This window comes from Buteo buteo, chromosome 14 (assembly GCF_964188355.1).
Source record: "Buteo buteo chromosome 14, bButBut1.hap1.1, whole genome shotgun sequence".
Lineage (NCBI taxonomy): Eukaryota > Metazoa > Chordata > Aves > Accipitriformes > Accipitridae > Buteo > Buteo buteo.
In genome coordinates this window covers 32725285-32746354 of record NC_134184.1, presented here as the reverse complement: position 1 = coordinate 32746354, position 21070 = coordinate 32725285, and the positions used below count along the sequence as shown (strand labels likewise).

General features: G+C 43.0%; 1 protein-coding gene across 1 annotated transcript; it reads left to right on the top strand.

The window, feature by feature from the left end:
- Positions 1 to 216: 216 nt before the first annotated feature.
- Positions 217 to 5199, top strand: C14H13orf42 (chromosome 14 C13orf42 homolog). Its single transcript, XM_075045843.1, has 3 exons — positions 217 to 630; positions 3990 to 4137; positions 4958 to 5199. The coding sequence occupies exons 1-3, from the start codon at positions 217 to 219 to the stop codon at positions 5197 to 5199; spliced, it is 804 nt and encodes a 267-aa protein (XP_074901944.1).
- Positions 5200 to 21070: the final 15871 nt, after the last annotated feature.

Sequence of the window (21070 nt, the reverse complement as noted above, 5' to 3'; positions counted from 1 at the left end):
AGAAAACACGCTGTGGCGTTGCCATCATGCTCTTCACCGTGCGCTAGATGGGAAGCGATTTGGTGCAGCAGTAGGGGTTTCTTTTTATCCTCGTTACAGTAAGTGGCAAAACTGTCTGTCTGCTGGGGGCAAGAGTAACAGCTGCCGATTACCAGATCTAGGGTTAAATTAAGGAGCTGAAAGAGAAAACGTATAAAGGGGAGGAAGTGACACACTATGTTCAAAAAAATCCATTCTATATTTCACCCCAACTCCCACCGAAGAAAGGTGACAGATGACATCCCTTACTGTGATGGCACAGGTTCTGCGGTGAGATTGATCCGCAGCACTTCTATGTACGTCCTTGGAGGCGAGCAGGAAAAAGTTAGCGAACCACTAAAAAAATGCAGAAGTACAACCAGCATCGACTCTTGCTTCCAGCCAAAAGAGGAAGACAGAGACTGGATGTACTCTAAGACTCAGGACTGCTTGAAGTACTTACAGGATCTGCTAGCCTTGAGGAAAAAATATCTTGAAAACATCAATAACTTGAAATCCATGCATATGGCTGCAGATTCCCCAATGTCCACAAAGTCATCCAAAACTGGAAAGAAGTCTTTTCTTCCACTTCCTTCCAAAGAGTCTTCTAAGGTAATTCCTAAGAACTTTTGCCATGTGCTTGGTCCTAAGCCATGAAGCAATTAGCTGTATGACCTATGTTGATTTTCTGTTTTATTGGTCTCAGCCAGTTGTCTTTTTACTGTTACATCATTTGAAATGCTGCTGAATACTTTCAGATTCTTTCTGAGTAGTGTGAAATTAAGTATGAATGACTGGTCACAGAAAGAAATGTCTATGCCTATGTTTGGGGGGCGGGGAGAGAAAATAGGAGAAGGAAGGATGTATGAGAGTATGGGAAGTATCTGAAAACATGTTACAAAAGAGAGAGCTGTTCTTTCAATACTCTGACAGGCTCCATAAGTGCCCTAGAGTTCTCCACTATGGTTATTTATAGCTGTTAATGACTGACAAGCACAGTAATCCCTAGGTTTACTGGCAGTCTTTTTATTGGCATAAAATTACTTACACAAAATAATTGTAAATTCATTGAAACAAATAGGATTTTTTCTGACTGGTCAGATAGCTTGTCAGTGCTACATTTAGCATCAGCGCAAGCTCTGCGGATAGGTTGTAGGGCATGAGGAATTCTTAAGGGTTCCTTTCATTGTTCATTAATAAGTTGGCAGGTCATTTTGAGACAGTGTAATTCTTCACCCTTTACTGTAATGATACCACAAAAATAAAACTGAAATGTCATCTTTGATGCAGACTATTTCCACGTATCCTAGAGAGAAAAGCATTGCAAAGCTTCCTTCTGGTTGCAGTTTACAGATTGTATGTCACTAGACAGTTCAGTTGTTAATTTGACTCTGGACTTGATTCAGTGAGGACAAAGGAAAGGGTTGCAGCAGGTGTAGTGATCTGTTTAGGTAACACGACCACAAACATGACTTTGACAGCAGGCTCACAGGTTACCCAGTGCAGTCTTTAAACTGGATAATAATGGGGGTGGTGGGAAGAAGGGATATGTGGCTGACTTATGGATTAGGCCAGGTAGACCTTGCCAAAAAGTTATTGCCTCATTTAGATGTTGTGTCACAGCGGAATGTCACAATGGCTGAAGCTGAGCTCTGTTGCAGGCATTGCTTAACCAAAGGACAAGGCTCATGTGTTTAGGACTAGATAGCACATTTTTTAATTTTATGTTTTGATCTAATACCCATTCAGTCAGTGGGATTTTTCATTTGGTTTTATTAGGCTTTATGTCATCTTTTTAATGCTTTGAACGGTGACTCTCAGAAGCTAGGAGTAATAGTAGGAAACAATACTCAGCTCAGTGGGCTGGAGAAGATAGATTTTTAAAAAGACATTACTATCTAGGGCCAGGGAGATGTCCAAAGAGAATGACTGAGATACAGGAGAGCGTCCTGGTGGTGCCAGGAGATGAATCTCAACACTATAGATAGTCTGTAAACTGACTTTGTGCACTGTCACGCAAAGATTGGCTTGAGGCAGGGGAGATGTACAGCATGCCAGTTCCCTGATGAGCTGAGCAGCAATGTAGCGGAGCAGTACATGACTAACCATCAGGCAGATGGGAAAAAGTGAGTGCAAAAGGGTACTAAAACCATGGACTAGGAGGCTGGGAGATAGATTCTGCACAACTAGGCTTCATGCAGGTTTGTGAATTTCTGGTATTTGCCACTGAAAATACCACTTAAGAAAAAATGCCAAAAGCTTAACTTGGGTTTGGCAAACAAGTGACTCTCCCACGGGCTGAGGCGAAGAGTGCTGTCATCTGACTGTGGCCAGCTAGCTCTTACGTATGAACAGCCCTGGTACTGGCTGGCGTGCTGACTCCGTAAGCGGTCCCCTTAGGAACAGACAGGGACATCAGCAGGATATGCCACCCATATGAGTCATTCTTGCCAACACAAGTGGCAGGGTCACAGCTGCACAGCCCTGGCTTGGCAAAAATTAAGGAGACAAGCAGGTCAAGAAGGTCAAGAAGACTTCTAGAATAGCCAGAACACTCTGGTTCCTAACTACAGATTTTATGTTCACAGATTGCAGGGTTCGTCTTATCACCAGGCTTCAATGGTTTTGCCCCTAACTACCTGTTTGTGTCAGATTACCTGTCAGTGGAAATTCACTTCTTTCTCCTACCTGCTACATGATTAATGGCAAGGTACTTTGTCCAGACAACGCTGTCCTCATGGGAGGTTTAATCCAAAGATCCCTGGGACCTGGACTACAGGCTGACTGTGGATTCAAAATTTGCCACTTAGATCTAGTGAGAGAAAAGAATAGAGAGGTGGGTCAGATGCTGGAAGTACATAGGCATTTCTTTCAAATGCCTTTTAACCAATAAGGGCTTAGTCATAATAGCAGTCACTATTTTCAGTAGATGTGTGGTAGCAGCTATCTTTTAGCACTTCTGAGGATGTCAATCAACCCATAATGTCAGGAGGGGAATAAGCTAGCTCATCTCTCTGCCTCCACAGAACAAGGAACAAGCTGGTCCTTCAGAGATGTGATACAGTATGTATCCTTTGCTTGCATGTTTGAAACCCAGGGTAGCAATTTTCTGGCTTTGGTATTGCTGCCTGGCAATACACCTAGCTGGGACTGGCAGGGAAAATATATGGCCCTTCATTAGGTAGAGCCTGGCAGGAAGTATTCATCCTATATGGACCTACAGAATTGCTAACTGAGGCTTTATGACTGCTTCAGCATTTATAGACAGGCATTTGCTTTTTTATCAAGACAGGCTCCTAATTTTAAACCCCGTGGCTTTCCTGTGGGAATTATCACAGTGTTGAATGACTCATATTTTAGCACACACGGTCCTTTTCCATTTCAAAAAGACTTTAGCAATTTAGATCTGGATTCATTTCACCTAACCTAGGCATTTTAATAAGGTGCTTAAATTAGTAACCAAGTTACCCCACAATCCCTCTGCAGCTAAGAGAAAGAGCTGCCTGCAGAGGGGAATTCAGCCTACCTAAGGCCTGACTCATCTTCTGAAGGTATTGGAGCCCTGCATTAATTACAGAAGGAATCCTGCATGACTACATTTCTAATGTGTGTCTCATTAGGTGCCTACTGCTAGGTAGAATAAATTTGGCCACAAAGCCCAGCTGTCACTTAGCTGCCTAATTAAATGGCCTGATACAGGGATTCTGAGGGATTTTATAACATCTGGCTAGCAGTGCCCAAGTGGAAGGTGTTTGGTGTTGAGCATGTAACAAGATGGATGTTTGTTAGACTGCTGTCCAGCTTTCTTTGATGAGTACAAACTGTGGAGCAGTCTGGACTAGTGTCCTTTTCTGACAGCTTGAAATACAGAATCAAATACAATTTTTGCATCTTCCTTATACAGTTTGCTCATTAAGAAGTCATTGTGCCCAACCCTTAGCTAACTCTTTTTTCCCCCATCTGATCAACAGGCATTCATGGAGAGAAAAGGCCCACAGTCCAGTTCAGATGTAAGAGAAGCAATAGCTTTCTTTGACTCAGTTATTGCAGACCTGGATTCAGAGAGATGGCGGAGAGTTCCTGACGTGGATCTGCCAAATGTGGATGTTGATTTTGATGGTGCAGTATAAACCAGCCAAAATATGATTATTTTTGGTGTGCAGAGGGTAGAGGGAGGAGTGGCACTGTAAGACATAAACATTGTTTGTTTATTTAATAGACACAGTTTTCCTCCAAGTTTTGCCTCCCAAATCTAGGACCATTACATGCAGTATGTGAAACTACAGTAACACATTGCTTGTTCCCTGTTGAAAGGGTGAAGCTGTTTTATGTTTGGCCATTACATGAGCAAATGTAGCATGTGTAGTGCTGGAATAGTCCTTGCTTTCTGCTCAAGGCTGAACACCACCCTTGCATCTCTACCCCGAGCTGTCTTTGGAGGAGAGCTATAAAAAAAGATAAATTTTTCTTCATCTGGTTTTCATTTTTCTCATTGACAAATGGCTGGATGTTTTCTCTTCAACCAGCAAAAAAAGAAGTCATTTAGAGATTAGGCTAAATAATGGTACGTTTCCATCAGAAAGGATGGGATTGCCTAACTAAATGAAGATGTTCCTATCTGAGCTCATCACCTATTCTGTATAATCAGTGGAGAGAAACAGACATTTGTCTTAGGCTGAGGTAGATATCTGAAACAGGTCAGATAAGCTGTGCCTTAGAAGTGTGTATAAAGGGACTAGCTCTGACATATGTATTTACACTGCAGGCATTGAAATACTAGATAAGATGAATCCCATCCCAAGCGACATCTTGCAGTGAAACCAGGTTGGTTTCTCGGCATTGCCTCCAGGAAGGACCCAGCAGGCACCCTGTTCTCTCACTGTGCATGTAAAAATATCACTGGCAAATTGTTAATGCCAGATTATCTTCTGTCTTTCAGTTGCTACCAGCACAAGCGAACACAGTTTACATTCAAACTGGATCCTTCGTGCTCCCCGGAGATACTCACAAGATACTGCCCAAACAGCAAAGGCTGCAAACCAGTCTCAAAGAAACAGCCAGCGGAGAACCACTGGCTCGATGAAGAGGTTGGAAAGACATCCCATGTACTTGCCCAAAGCTGTGGAAGGGGCATATAGCACTTTAAAATTTAAGCCCAAAACACATAAGAAAGAATATTGAAAGAATATTCCCTCTTCATCTGAAGATAGAACACATGAAAAAGGGCACGTAAGACTTGGTTTTTTTTTTTTACCTCTGATCCATCTCTTACCCTCTAGAAGTGACGTATGCAGTCACTGAAGGTTCTTTGTGTGGGACGTATTTCAAGCCATGGCTATTCCAATGTTGGACTCATATAAGGGTTTAACTTATTGATTTCATTGTGCCTAACAATACTGCTTTGTCATTCAGCTTGGGGGGAACTCCAGCTTGACAAGCCTTTTTTCTAGTGCTGTTATTGAAAGCAATGATTCAGAGATTGCCTGGTGCAGTAATTTTTCTTCTGACTCCAGTACTGCAAAGCAGTTCAAGCAATTCAGTGAATATGTTGGAGCTTTTGCACCAGTGTTTCCAACTTCAGAGCAGTGAAGTAGAATTTCCTCCTGTTTTCGCATGTGAAAATTTGTATGTGCCATCATTGACTCTGTGATCTGAGCGTATACAGAAGCACTGAGGTACAAGCAGGCTGTGCTACCAGCAGAAAAAGCTGCAGGGAAGGAATCAGCATTAGAAAGCTCTGTTTGGAGGAATTGCTCCAGTGTGTTTTGGAAAAACAAGCTATCTTGTACTCTGCTTGCTATTGGGAATGGTTCTGTCCTTGGATACAACATCAAGGGATTCACTGCATGCAAAAATGTATACAACTTTTTTCATATGGTTACACCACCTGCTAGTTTTCATGTATTTTAACACCCAGTTGCCGAATCTAGACACCCCAATGTACATTAGTAAAGCTTAATGTCTTGGAGAAGAACACTTTGTGAATAAATTGGAGCAAAGGTTGTTCTCAAGGGCAGAAGGCAATTTGCAGACAAATCCACTGCATCAGCTTTTGATTATACCCAATATTTGGAATTCTGCTACTTCATCATTAAAGACTATATATTGGGAAGAATGCAGTCTAGAAGTCAAGCTCTTTTGTCCTGGAGATATGTCTTCCATGTGATACTTGGAATTGTTAAGACCCATACTCTGCCTGTTTTACTGATGTACAGCAGTGTAAAAATGCATAGAAAGTGAGAAGGAGAGAGCACCCTGTGGAAATATTCACCTATGGCCCTTCAGATAGGGTAATACCATTTATATCACATCTGAGCCACATCCCCCAGCTCCTGCTTTGTCTTAAGAATTTGCTAATATGTTTGAGATCAAGCCTTTGCTTACTCTGATTTTTTTCATATTGTGTTCCATCGGTGGTTCACTGACAGATGGATCATGGCAGCACTGGTATGACCAGCTGGCGATTCACTGGTGATTTCTTGTTTCTCTGTTCAGTAGTTTTTGTGTCCACAGGCTTGGATAAATTTCCAAAGGCACTGGCCACCGGTATAAATTTGATACATCATAACCTCCATAAACCTTGTGCCCACCACACAGAACATTTGGCAGGTGGCAATTCTTGCTGATTTGTGTTCCTACTCTTTGGGACTGAGTTATTCAAACAGCATTTCTGCCACCAGGTGGAAGTACCTCTCTCAGATCTCGCTGATCTAGGACACTTTCTGTCATGAGATAGGAGAGTGCCAAAACCCCATATGTTCCTCCATTCAGAGCTGGCATCTCCTGTTCGATTAAAGCATTTGGTTTCTTTTTCTAGTGGTGTTCATGAAGGGGAGGGAGGAATTGTTTCTGTAGCACTTTAATTCTGGAGGTGCTTTTGCCGCTCTTTGTCTAGTCTGTATCCTCTTGAAAATGACCATTTTAACCAACTTCATTGGTACACATTCATGAAGAGTTTAAATTAAGGTCTAGGGGTTTTTCCCCTGCTGTCGGTGCTTCTCACAATTAGTCTGTATCCTTTATATAGTGTTGCTGCTTTTGTACCTCTCCAGTCCTGTCCTGACTGCCCTGAACTGAACATTGTAACTGTCTTTAAAGCTGTTCTGCCTTTGACATGGGATCATTTAAGGCCGCTCAGCCAGGTCAGATAGCCAGAACACAGCATGCTCCAAACACACCCCTCGTTCCCAGCATGCCTCAAGGCTACAGTTCTGTGTATGTGTGAGAGAAGGGGGACAGTGCTCAAAAGTATACATTTTTGGCACCCTGAAACCCCTCTCCAAGCAGAATCTCATGCTGAAGCTGCCGAGGAACATTTTTACTGAGTGTGTGGTCACCTTTTTGCTACTAGAACCTGCAGCATGGATGGATGCTGACAGAAAAGCTCACTGTCTTTTTGAGTTACTATAACAGAATTAGGCATGTGCATAAATAAAATACTGGTGAAAGAAGAAGAAAAGGATTCCAACAGTGTTCTGTCCTGGGCTGCGCTTTATGTTCATAGTGCCAAGGTTTTACTCATTGGAGTAGCTGATCTTTGTGCTATTGTTTTAAGGATGCACTGTGATGTGCAGAACCAGACTGCTTCAGCACATTTGGCCTTCCCTGTGACTTCTTGTCTGTCCTTGTAAACCAGAGGTATCTCTGGTCATTGGGCTGTGGCAGAGGTTAAGGGTCTTCCTGCCGTCCAGCACACAAACTCCAGTGTGAGATATGTGTTTGCTTTTATGGACAAGAGACAGGGGGGGAAAACAAGATTTGTAATTTTAGTTGGGATTCTGTGATTTTTTTTTTCTTTCCTTTTCTTGAAGCTCACTTCATTCTGTTATCATCTTAGGAAATTTTAATTAAGTGAGTAAAATAAAGCAGTTTTTCTCTGAGAACATTTTCTACCTCCTGTCCCATAAATGCAGGCATCTTCCTTCTTCTAGCATATTAGCCCTCGTACGCTCCTCGCTGGACACAGCTCAGCTCCAGCAGAGCTATGGCCTTAGCACCTTAGGGCACAACCTGGGGAGGTGGGACCTGGGGGTTCAAGCCCAGAAGCCGGGTCTTGCACTACCTGTGCTAGAACAGGGCAGTTGAGGAAGAGGAAAGGGAAGTATTTCCATCCCCTGTGTTAGCTGCCTCCTCAGAGAAGGGTTTAGTGTGGATGGCAGCACGCTCTGTATTGCCCCAAGGCAGAACCGTGCCCCTGCCCAACACCGGCTGGCTCTAGGCAGCTTTCCACGCAGTTCCCAGGAGCAGTCGGTTGCCCTACAAAGATGTTCCTTGCTGCTCAGAATTGGTCCCCCAAGGGCTTTGGAGGCAGAGCTCTCTGCGCAGACACCGAAGGGTCTCTCTCTGCCCTGGCTAGGCGCTCTAAATGACCTCGCTGCAACAAGCAGTTATTTTCAGGCGTTGCGACAGTGAAATGAAGCACCTACTCTAGGTGCTCTCACAATGCAAATTGTACAGAAGAATTATTCATGACAGGCAGAGCTCTGTCTGACCTAGATCCCTTGCAGAGCTTATTAGTGAGCTCTTTCAGTCATGCCCCCAGGCCCTGATAATGAAGTGCATCAGCTAGGAGCTCCATCGATCAAGGCCGCTGTGTGCGAGCGTTCCCCGCAGCACTGATCCCTGAAAGCTCTTTCCCAGAGTGCACTGGCATAATAGGCAAGATCTTTAGGAGGGCATCTCTTATTTTATTGTTTCAAATCCGCCTCGGCTGAAGTACTGGGGTATTTCAGGTTCCTCTAGCTAGTGCCATTGCTGAGCACTAGCTCCGAAGGGGCTCTGGCTATGAATTTCTGTGACACCGCATCCACAGCTGTCCGTGAGAAACTAAACACACTGTGTACAAGAATCCAGTGACTGAAGATAGATGAAGTCTGTTGAAGAAATCACGTCCTGGGGGATTCAAAATCATTTTGTCCTTCTGTGTTGAGCAACTCAGTGTAATCATGATGCACGTAAGTGAGCTGAAATTGTAAGCGTCTGGCAGAAACAGAAGAAATATAGGCAGCTAATGGAAAGTTGGCAGCTGGACAAGATGTACACTCTGGTTTGAATCTTTCAGTGCCATAAAGTTACAATGAAGGCAGAAGGTGTCAGCACCGCATTAAGTAATGCAGGAAGTCCTCCAAAGTAATGCATAGCAAAGATACATAGTTATCTGCTGCTCCAGATTGAATGGAGTGTATAAAAAATATTAGATTAGCACCTAGTGGATGTCTTCAAAATTTTCACAGCTGTAGAGTCAGTCTGTAGTTCTGTTTGGGCAAATTCAGGAGAGTGCCTGTTACGTTTTCCTGGTGGAGCAGGTCCACAAGGACATGAAAGCAGCACGAACCTGGCCAGTCGCAGCAGGCTGTGTTTAGGGGACTTTTGCCACCTTTTGGGCCTGTAGCTCTGAGTTATGCCCATGGTAAAGTGGAACCAAGTTGCATCAAGTCAGTGGAATGACTCTCGACATAGCTTGAGTTTAATGGCTAGAAAAACATGTTCTGAAAGAATTTCGAGGGCACATCAGAACATATGAGCCCAGATGCTTCAGATCAGACTGAGAAGCAGAGGGTAGAGTCTGTTACTTGTTAGCAGTAATTCAGTGCATGGTGAAAAGTTTTCTACAAACAGGCTTGTCATATTAAAAAATTATCTTTTTTTTAAGGCAAGACCAGGCATCATCACCTGAATGGCTCGGTGATTACGACACCCTGACCCCTGTCAGAAGATGAGGTGACCTATTAGAGAAAATATAAAAAGAATTTATGGAATTAAAAGCGATGTGTGCCACCCTTTTATTAGAGTGAGACTGAGAAGGGAGCAAGACCTCACCGAGAAGCCTATGGCCACTGCTAGGGAGTCACCGCAAGTGCTGCCGAAGTGAAACGTGTGATCGAGCAGAAAACTTCCACTAGTAAGTGCTGGGGACTGTCACTTATCTCAGGGCAACGGTTCTTGAAGGAGATTTCTAGAAAGGTAGCTGAAACTGTCCCTTGGCCACACGGTGGCAGTTCATTCCTAGCTATTCTGCAGCCCTCCTATTTCTCTGATCAGCAAGAGAACTGGGGATGAAAGGGAAAGGGAAGTGTTTTGTCCTGCTTCATCAACAGACGGTCAGTGTGTTTATCTGGTATTCACTTCTAGGTTCCTTAATTCACAAGCATTTGTTTGGCAGTTTCCAATTAACATTAGTTCTTTAAATGAGTTTATTCTTCCAGGGAGATGATTTCCTTAGGAAATAAATAGCCATGACATCATAGGGGACACTGAGACCTCAGTAAATCATGTCAGAGATGCTGACCACTTGCCTCTGACTGCGTCTGGAAACAAATGGACAAAGTAATGTCATTGCCAGAAACAATGCAGTCTTAGGCACAGAAAATACAAAGATGGATTAAAAATAATAAACAGAGGATTTGAAGATTCAGAAGTTCAGTCTTGAGATAGGCCTGAGCTCAGAGTTTCTGACCTGATCCTGAAGTTCCTTCCAAGGCCCAGGAGAATCAATATATGATGTTTCCAGCTTCTTGGGGCCTGTAATGCTATTATTCCAGAATTTGCTAATCCAGGCAGTTCAGTTAGTCAAAAGCTAACCTGCTCCTGCATCAGCTGCTGCTGTGTCTTCCAGGGGTATGTTTATATTTAGTTCGTGCACACTAAACTTCTTGAGGTTTTTTGCTTTGTTTTATGCCAAAATACTCATTTACAGGAAAAAAAAAAAAGGAATTTGTCTTTGCACTGGTTATGACTACACATCAGCAATGGGATTAATTTCATTAATTCAGATGGCTGTATGGTCCCAAAGTGTTCAGATTAATGAGGTTCCCTGCATTAATAAGGCCCAGGTATAACATCAGCACTGGGACTGCTCACGTGCAGGCTCTTAGTCTGGTCTTGCTTGTGGTTTAATGTATGACACTGCGTCCTTTTTAACTGACAAACACAGTACCATCGTCTCCAGATGATTGTATGGGGAACGGCAAAGGGAGAGTGGTATTGATCAACAATAAAATACTCCGTGCTGTTCCTAAGTTAGAGCTAGCTTTAGTATCACTTCACTGTAGAGAACTGATTCATCACATTCTTACCCTTCAATAGCTTCACTTTTCAGTTTCCAATACACAGAATTAATTTTTGTCCCCCTCACCTCAATGATATAGGTCTTTGCTGTGCCAGGAAAGTGAGCCGTTCGGTGGAAGGGCTCCAGTGTGAGCAGAGCTGACCCGTAATTACAGCTGAATAAACTGAAGTGAGTATACTCGGGGCCAGATTTGCAGTTGCCCTGAGTGGGATTTTCAAAAGGCACGTAACTAGCATCAGTGGGAGTTAAGTGACTCTGACAATTGCACTGGTGCCTGACTGCTTTTGGAAAAGCTGGTCTGGAGCCAAGCTTGAGCGGACACAGCTCCACTTCTAGGGATTAAATTAGACTCACAAGAAGTCCAGAATTAGCCCAGTCTGTCTGCCTCTAAGCCCACAAACTTTAAGCCCTCGAGTGGCGTAGTTCTGAAAGAAAGAATTGTCCCACACCTTTGTCAGATTTCCGCAGCCCTTGCCGCTCTCTTCCTGCAGGGCTGTTGGTTGTTACTGATGCTCCCATGTAACTTGGGCCCTAAGGATTTGTTGATAAAGTTCCTGGAAGTGCAGTTACGAATGCTGTGTGAATATAAGAAATGCTGCTGCTCTTATATTCACACAAGTATGTCCAAGGGCTCTTGCAAAAGTACCCCTCTGCCAGGGGATACCTGCACATGACAACATGGCATTTTCCGCAGACAAGTGGTTATGGCAACATCCCACCACATTTCCTGTTCCTTAGGAGACGATTTCAGACTTGTTCTACCCTGAAGTGAGATATGACAGATCAGAGTCTGATCTCCTTCACTATGGTAGATCTGGAGCTTGTATGTTGACTTTAGGGGGCTGAAGGGAAACAGAAGATGGGAGGAAATGAAATAACCTAGAAGAGAGCTGGGGATGAAGAGATTCAGTGCAAGTGTTGCCTTTTTAAACACAGTATTTGGTCTTTCTGCTTCTCATATGGTGTGTTGCCTTACGGTGACAAAGATCGGCAGGACTTGCCGGGTGCCGTTGGTCTGCAACTTGTGGAGAGGACCTGGTCAGCTGAGAGCCCAGGCAGGCAATGGACGGCACTTGGCTGGCTAGACGGACCCGAGACACAGACAGACGGGTGGCATCTGGGCTGGCTTAACAGCAGCACTCAAAGAAGTGAGCAGCCTGCTTCCAGAATCTATAGATTTCAAACCTGAGTCTGCTCTGTTAGAATTAACACCCCCCCCAACATCTCCTGAGCAACTTCATGTTTTCACCTTGAAACACTCAGTTCAGGCTCAGCCCAACTTAAATATTTTTCTCTTTGTTTCCTTCAGAACAGTATGCCCTGCTCTCCTGGGAAAGGATATATAGAAAAGCAAATGCTGGGATTTATATTTCTCTGTGGATCTCTCAGTCCTGTGTACCATGGGCTCTAAACATTCAAAACGGATGTACTATTAAAAAAAAGAAATTAAGAAGAAAAGAAACTCACAGTTGGCCTGCCAGAACAGCAACAAGCAGGAGCAACTTGATTGCTGCGAAGAGCCGAGAGCACCTGCCTTGCAGAAGCTACAAGCAGACAGCCAAACCATGGTGAGCTTCGTTCAGTATCACTGTTAAAGATGAAAATATGCGGTGAGAGAACACTTTAAAAAAATTCAATAGCAAGCTTTGTAAGTCAGATTAAAATGCCAATTGCTCTGTGGTTTTCCCAAACGAAACTGTTGCCTTTCACTCAAGTCTGATATGAGATCCATTAATTTCCTTGCTTTATTCTGTCAATAGTTTAACCATATTGGTTCTAAAAGGATTCAGATTACCCAGAGATTATTTTCTTGTAACTGTCTTTAATTACACTCTTGCTTCAAAATTTACTATGTTTTCTTTATGGAAACTTGAATTACTGATGTGAAGAATTTAGGACTGGGGGTCAAAATGAGCACAGCTATTAAAAAACAAATGTACACAAAAATGAGGCCATTGTTGTTTTCTTTAGAGGCATGCCATTACATTTTAACTAGCATTTCAAGAGCTCTGTTTTTCCCCTTTTATTCCATGAAGTATAATATGTTAATGTTTTCCCTCCCCTTAGTGTGGATTTATCAATTCCTGTCTGAAATCTCTACTATAGAGAACTTCGGTAAAGAGACCTGGGAAAAAACTCAAGTAAGTATTTTATCCTCCAGAAGAGAAGTACTGGTCCTGCATGGAGACTTTTGTAATGGGGCCAAAGAGGGTTAAAATCTCATTACATGGTGAGAAGGATTATCAATAGAATCGGGGCCCCCACAGCTCTGCACTTCACAATTATAATTAATTCTGAGCAGCCTGTGCCAAAATTCAGTGCTGAGTCATATCCCCATAGAAAGAGAGTGGCTTGTGCTCAGTGTAAATCAGGAAACAACTCAGAAGAGGCAAAGACATCCCACATTGGTGGTGACAGATACATTTGTCCCTGAGATTAATAATGCCTTTACCTATTCCCAGGTTCTCCTTTCCCCTCTGGGATTTCATGTGTTGCATATCATAAAAAAGACTTGTTCATTTCGACAACCTGTGTTAGACAGTGGCAAATGGCTGACAGAGACCCACTTGGTGACCCACCACCCCTCTCTTGGGTGGAGGAAAGCCATGAGCCAAGGCCACACTAAATGCCAACGATCCTTTTCAGGAAGGTGGCCTTGACTGGAAGGGTTTCCTGAACCAGCGAAGGGCTCTCTGTGTAAATAACCCTGCACGGTGGCATGGGCTGGGAAAAACTCCATCAGGGGAAACTTATGCAGCTCGCTTCTCCATGGCCCTGTTTCATTGGAGAGAAGGATGATTTTGTTAACAGACTGCAGAAAGTACATTTATAGCTAAAAAAAAACCTCACAAAGTTCACAGCATGTTATTAACCGAGCCCATTACTTTTGGGGCATGCTTTTGCTCAGCAGAAATGTTAAATAACAGGCCCATGGCAATGGACATCCTAGAAATGCCGATACTTATGGAAAAATGAGCAGTGAGTCTTCTCACTAGTAATTTTTGAAACAACAGCTTCAGCGGCTGCTAGGTGGTTTGCATGGCACACAGCTCTCTTCCTCAGGAAAGAATTTCCATCCCAATCTGCATTGCTTGCCTTAATTATTAATATGAAGACTAAACACAGACAGATGGCAAAATAAACTCTGTTAGGTTGGTGTGCATCTGAAGTTCCTTCCACCAACATAACTGGGAGCAGATATTGAGCCAATACATATAGAAAGCTCTTGATGTGAGTCTGAGATGTCACAGTTTGCACAAAAAAGATCCGAGAGTCAAGTTCTTGGCCTCTGGGGCCCATATAGCAAACCAGAGTGGATGGTGACATTTGTAGAGATTTTCTGGCTCTCTTGAGCATGCACACACATGCTTAGGTTGGGCCTCGCACTCATTTTTGTCTGGATCTGGCAGCTTGCTTTCTACGCTGAGCCGATAGGAGTTTTGTCTTTCAGATGTTTACTTGTGTTGTGCCTGCAAGCTCGCCAGAAACACTCAGGCTGTTCTGCCTGTGCTCTGATTTTCTGCTCTCAGCCTCTGAAATGGGTTTGCACACAGTGTGGTTTACTCCTCCTTTTTCCCCCACTGTAACTGTATTTCTCTGGTAGTGCCTTCTTGCATTAATATCAAGGAGAAAAGGGAAGAAAAATTTAATGACAAATGTAGCCAAAGTACAAGAGGATGGAGAGAAAGAGGACTGACTGATACAAGCATTTTCTATTCGATATAAAGAAATGCATGTATATGAACTCTTCTGGACAGGGTACATGGGCTCATATTCAACCGTATAACTCTGGCTGGGATGACTCTCACCAGCTAAAGACTTATGGATCTAGTATAAGCCGTGCCTTGGCTCCCTGTGCAGTCATCAGAGGCTGACAGCCATTCATGCCAGCTCTTCATCTCGGGGGTAGGATGGGTAGGATGAATCACCTTCTGAAAATATGTTTCTCTCACAGTCTGTAAAAGGGCTCTAGGCAATTAGCTCTGACAACATGCATGACTTTTAGCAGTCCAAAGGTAGGTGAAATGAATCGCAAGTCTTTTCTTTGCAACATGTGTGGTATCTTAAAGCAATGTGCCATTCAGCCTGCCTGCTACCTCCTGCTACCGGAGCTGCTCAAATCTAGTGCTCTTAATCCTAAGTGGGAAGGAGTCATATACTTAAGCACACTGTGGGTAGCCTGAATATACCTCTGTCCCTTTGCAGTTTTTGTGATGCTTTGATGATGCTTACAGGGCCATCAGGAAAGGATTGCAAATTAGATCAACCTCAGTAGCTGCACTGGGAAGATACTTGAATTTACGACTGGCTGCTTCATGCCATTAGTGTCTCAGATCTAGAAAGCAATCATGACAGGACCTGTGTCTATCAGGAGTTTCACTAGTTAGGTAAGAGTGATGTTTGATGGAGGGAAGGGCACTGAGAGATCAGCATTCGATCCTGAACGTTCCCTGTGTGGAGGGAAATACGGTTTATCATAACACAGTGGCAGCGGTCAAGGTTTTCCAAAACTTGTAGTGATTTTAGGTATTCAGCTTAAAATACTTGGTGATCAGGTCCTTTGAAGTATTTCAAACTGGATATCCAAAACCTACTTTTTAAACCTTGGTGTTAACCACTCCTCTAAACTCATGCCATCTTTCTTTCCTTCTCAGCCTTTCCCTGCTCCCACTGGGCCAGAGACTCTTTCTTATGCAGGTTTTTGTAGCATCTGACACACCAGGACCAGGGTCTTGTGTAGGGCCTCTGGAAGCTGCTCAAGTGCAGAAGATGCAGAGGGACGCAGGTTACACACACGCTCTGAGGAATGATTGTTTGTGGCCTTCTGCCTGGTTTTCTTATCTAGAGCATCTATGGATCTTCTTTATCAACAGGGGAGGAGAAGAGAGCTCTGCACTGAGTTGAAAATGCTTAGGGTAAACAAACATCAAGAGATAAGGGTCTCTAAAGAGATAAGGCTAAAGGACTGTATTTTCTTTTCTCACATGGCTTTTTTTTCCACTCGTGTTTCTGTTTGAGGAACCATACCTCCTGGAGGAAGCACAGAGGAACCCCTCCATGCCTGCTGCATTCCCCTCAGCCCACCACTCCAAAGACTACTTAACAGGGATTGATTCAATTTCTTTATCGTTCCTTGGAAATTGTTTTTATAAAATTAAGAGGTTTAGAGAATGCTGGGCCCTGCTTCCTGGTTCTCCTGTGCTCAGCCCTATCACTGGCAGGATCATTTTCAGAGGGAGCTGGATTGGATGATTTTCCTTCTGTGTTACCTGAAGTAATTATCCTCTGTATTTTTCAGAACCCAGACAGGAGTCAAAAACACCTTCATGACCTATGCTGTGGCTGATGATGTTACTGATTCGAGAAGCCTGTGGCACGCTAAGTAAAGACAGTTTGCTGCTTCTCTATGGCTCAGAGAGCACTGACATCTATCCCAGTGCCTCCCAGCAGACCTTGCTGTCATGCCAAGATGTCAGATTGTGGCAGATCTGCCTGTAGCATCTCTCTGAGGGCAAGAGGGAATCATTTCCCATCCCAGGCTAAGCCTGCAGACGATGGGGTCTTTCACCTGCGTTTGGTGAAAGGACATGCAAAGGGCACATATATATACTCCTGCTCACCACCTTTGCATTAGACTATGTCACAGGCTTTTCCCTCTGATGCCAAAGTGACACTTCCAGTTGGCTAGATCTAATCAGTCTTCTTATAGATAGGCTTCACGGGGCATCAGCACGCCAGTGCAAAACTAAGCAGTAGAATGTAGTCCCCATTCACATCCAGACTGTAAACACTTAAGTTCAGATGTCTGTATGTCCACACCCAAGTTAGATGTCTAAGCTCCCATGAAAGACAATGGAGATCTAGTCAATGGACCAAATGGAGTCTGCAGTTATTCAGCTAACCAGATGTATATATCTGCCTCCAGCAACTCCACAGATTCTGTCCAATCCTTCATGAGGAGCTCAGTTCAGGTGCCTTCAAGCCCATGCTAGACTTTGTCCCTTCACAGTGGTGGAGAAGTGGACACCACTGCTCAGGCTAATGGAGAGCATAGCATCTCTGCGGGAGGAGGCAGTGCCTTGTTCTCTGAATTCACACTTGCATGAGATGGACAGCCCTCTCTTTTTCTCCCTGTGGACGACCAAAGCTCATGAGAGACAAGCAGCACTCCTCTGGGGCTTGCCCCAAACTAGCTTTGATTTTCATTAGTAATACCTCAAAACATAAATTCAAACCTCCACAAAGCAAACAAAAGGGGACGCCTCATTCCAGGTTAGTTTATTTTCCTGACCTTTGCTCAAGACATATCTTTTAGGTCAAACAGGTAGCATGCTGATTTCACTGGCACCTGATGTGTCCGAGATATTTTTAATATCTGTAGGTCTTTGGAAACACTATGAAGTTCTGCTCGGAAACGAATGCCCCATCTTTTTGTGTGGAAAGGAGGACAGACAGAGCAATGCTTCTTCACTGCTGTTTTGCCAGGAGCAGCCTTCGTCATGTCATGCCAGGTAAGACAGAAGTGCTACCTCGTTGGTACGGTTCCTGGCCAGGCATGCCCTGATGGTCTTGCTTTGAGGAAACCTGTGAATGGAGGACACCTTCTGAGGAAGTGTAGTCACAGGCAGGGATCCATAATATAAAATCCTTCATTTTTTCAACTCCGGGCCCCTCCTACTCCGCCCTATTTTTTTCTTCTGAAATGGCAGTGTGTTTCTACATGCCAGGCTTCGGATGAAATAGATGGGGAGCAGTTAGAGGAGCAGCACAGCTGACCAGTAGGTAAGGTGGTGACACTTGGACAGACTGGGAATGGTATTCCCTTTACCAGGGCAATCGAAGCTGGCAGAGGCTGTACGAACAAAGCCTAAGCTACTTGTGAGCCATGCCTTTGTGTGTCCAGAAATGCTCTGCATTGGATTCAACACGTGATTTGCATTATCTCTGCTTAAAAGTGCCTGAGATCTGAGATCTTGTTTGGTGTTTAAGACCTATCCGTTTGCAAAGAGACAGCACTGGTTGTTCATTTGAAGATCAGGATTTATTTTCTGTACATGTGTATGTATTACTGGGAGCATGACGTTGTTGTGGGCAGTGGGAATCATAATAGAAATTAATGGTTGCTACTCTTAGTCCTATGGCTTTAACTTGATCATATCCAAATAGCTGTGGTTATGCAGCTGGTGCCTGTATGGAGTGACAGATATTCTATAAATACCATAGACAGAAAATAATTGAGATAGCATTGAAAGGGTCAGATGAACATCGTATTTTTGGCTTTATAATTTTATGTTGGGTGTGGGAGACACAACTTGCTTCCCCAGCTTTTAGTAATATAATTATAAAATTGCCTGGTGTTTCCATTTCAGAAAGACACCCGTTTTCTTGCACTTTCCATCCCCCACTAGCACATGTACACAGAAGCTTCACAATTTGAACCAATTTTACTCACGGTGAAATTCTAAGCCAGATGTTCAATTCAGTTCTTCTGGTGTAAATCTGGAATCATTATGCCTTGACTAAAATTCTGTGAGATTTACAAAGATGCGGGAATATAAATCATTATTAAATCTGGTTATAATTGTCCCTTATGTGGCATATTTTATACCCAATAGTCCTGTTGATGAACTAGGTAACAGCCAAAATGCAGGTGAGGGAGAAGAAAAAAGATGTTTCATCTATAAACTTTAAAAAATGGCAGGATTTGATGTAGAGTAATTTACTTAAACGATTAGGCCACAATATGAAGCTATGACTGCTTTTAAATCAGGTAACCTAGAGTCTGTTGCCAGAATTCTTCAACAGTGAGTGACAATGGAAATTTTTAATCAAGAAGAGGAATGCAAAGGGGGAGAGAAGCATGTAGTGTTCCTTGTGCTGCAGAAGTTTAAGAACCCAAAGAAAAAACAAGAATGGACACAAATTCAGAAAATGGAGCCTTTCATAAAGATAATGAGGTGCATTCAATGATTTACAGAAATGAGGAAAATTGCTTACAATTTTCTCTGCCAGTTTGAAGGTTTTTTTCATCTACCAGAAATATTTTAGGGATAACACACATTACAGTCTTGAAATTTAAAGAGGGATGGAGATGGATGACTTGGATTGTCCTTTATCTTGCCATTCACACAGGGCAATTGTGAGCTAAATCAAGGCAAGTGACTCTATTTTATACAGGTGTAAATGACTGAAGGGTACTTCTCAAGTGTGATTCAGCTGTCCTATTTTAGATGCCTTTTTTTCAGATGAGATGAATTGCACTGCAGAAATGCCTGTTTCTTCTTATTGACTATAAAGGGAGCCTGGGGTGACCAGCTCAGATAATGGGAAAACATAACAAAAATGTGTAAGAGAGCATTTGAGAAAGAGTGTATGAGCGTGTAATGAAAGAACGCATCATCACTCTTTCACAGACTGAAGCAAAATGAATATTGCATGCACCACTGCCATCTCATGTTTAGTAAGTGCTTATCTTTCAGCCTTTGTGTTATCTGAGTGTATCATGTTAAAACAGTCTACCAAGATGATTCATGGCATACACAGGAACATGAGCATACTCACATATGTTCTTCTCTATGCTATTCCCTAGACAGCCCAAGATGAAGCTTCTCAGGAGACAAAGAACTGTTCAACATCGTCATGAAATTGAGAAAAGAAATCCTACGGGGATATTGTGCAAAGTGTGTGAAATTAAGGCAAGGTGAGAGAACATCCTCTTTACCTCCTGTACAAGGATCAGAATGAGCTATGGGTCTCAGCAGTACAGACACTTTCCCACGAGGGAGACAGCCTGCTGAATATAAATATTGTAGGCAGTGAGTCACCAAAGATGATGTCATTGATTTATGCAAGGATTGCAGAGTTTGGATTTGGTGGGAGAGGTTTTCTTGTCTAAATGCAGCCAGACCATGATATGCAGTGAGTTTATTTTCTTCTGATGGTAGTAGAGCTTTTGCTTAACTTTCATTTGTATGCTGTGTTGGGTTATCTGCTCAGGAAAAATAGGTATTCTGGATCTCCTTTTGTTTCTTTCAATTATCTTGTGTACATTTTGTCCTGAAAAGAGGTTGGTTTTTCAGCAGTTATGTAATTGCTGCGGTTGCTTATACAACCAGAGGAGGAGACAAGAATTGTTTTCAGTTAGCTTTCCAGAGAAGTGTCTGAAGTGAAAAAAATGCAATACATCCTTGATAGATGGTGTCAGATGGGACATTGATGTTTGGAAGGATGATGAAGAGGAAGAAACAGTTCATTCTTTGTCAGAATGATAACTCCTCAGATTTTGGATATGAACCTCTCATGGCTCTCTGCTCCCACTAGTGTTTACACACACAGACACACACACACATATATATGTACGCTGGCTAAAGACAAGATCTCAGTTTTAAGGATCATGGATCGAGAACATGACAGAATTCATATACAGTATGTATTCATATACATTCGAGATGTGCTACAGTTCAGCTTTTTGGGGGGACTGTCTTTTGCTTCTTTTTGAACTCTTCACTAGCAATTAGAAAATAACTGCACTTTGGTCAGCCACAGAATTTCCATAGGCTGAGGCAGCCAAGTTACTGCCATATCTACCAAGCTGCATGAACGGCAACTATTGCTCTTCTGCTTTCATGAGAATATTTGTAATGAAGAAAGCATCATGTCACAAGTCACTGAGGTAGCCTCCAGTGCTATACAAAGGAGTTTTGTATAGCAATAAAAAATATGTTTGCATTATTATGTGCGGGATCTTTTTCTGACAGCATTTTCACAAAACTTGTTTTCTGGACTTACTGCAGCCTCCATAAAACCATGTTGTGGGCAGAAATTTGGCACTGGAGAGCAGTTTCAACATGCTAAGGTTTTCTGATGTTTTGCTTTTATATTTACTTCGGGAATTTAAAATTAATTTGATCATTGCTAGTTTGCACATGACAGTACCTGGTTTCAGGCAGGCAGATTTCATCTTCTTTGATGCTATATGGCTCT

Bases quoted from the DNA above. Each gene is read 5' to 3' on its own strand.
- C14H13orf42 (XM_075045843.1), top strand. From the start codon at position 217: ATGTTCAAAAAAATCCATTCTATATTTCACCCCAACTCCCACCGAAGA. The intron at 631-3,989 runs GTAATTCCTAAG...TCTGATCAACAG, and splicing joins CTTCCAAAGAGTCTTCTAAG to GCATTCATGGAGAGAAAAGG. The intron at 4,138-4,957 runs GTGCAGTATAAA...TCTGTCTTTCAG, and splicing joins TGTGGATGTTGATTTTGATG to TTGCTACCAGCACAAGCGAA.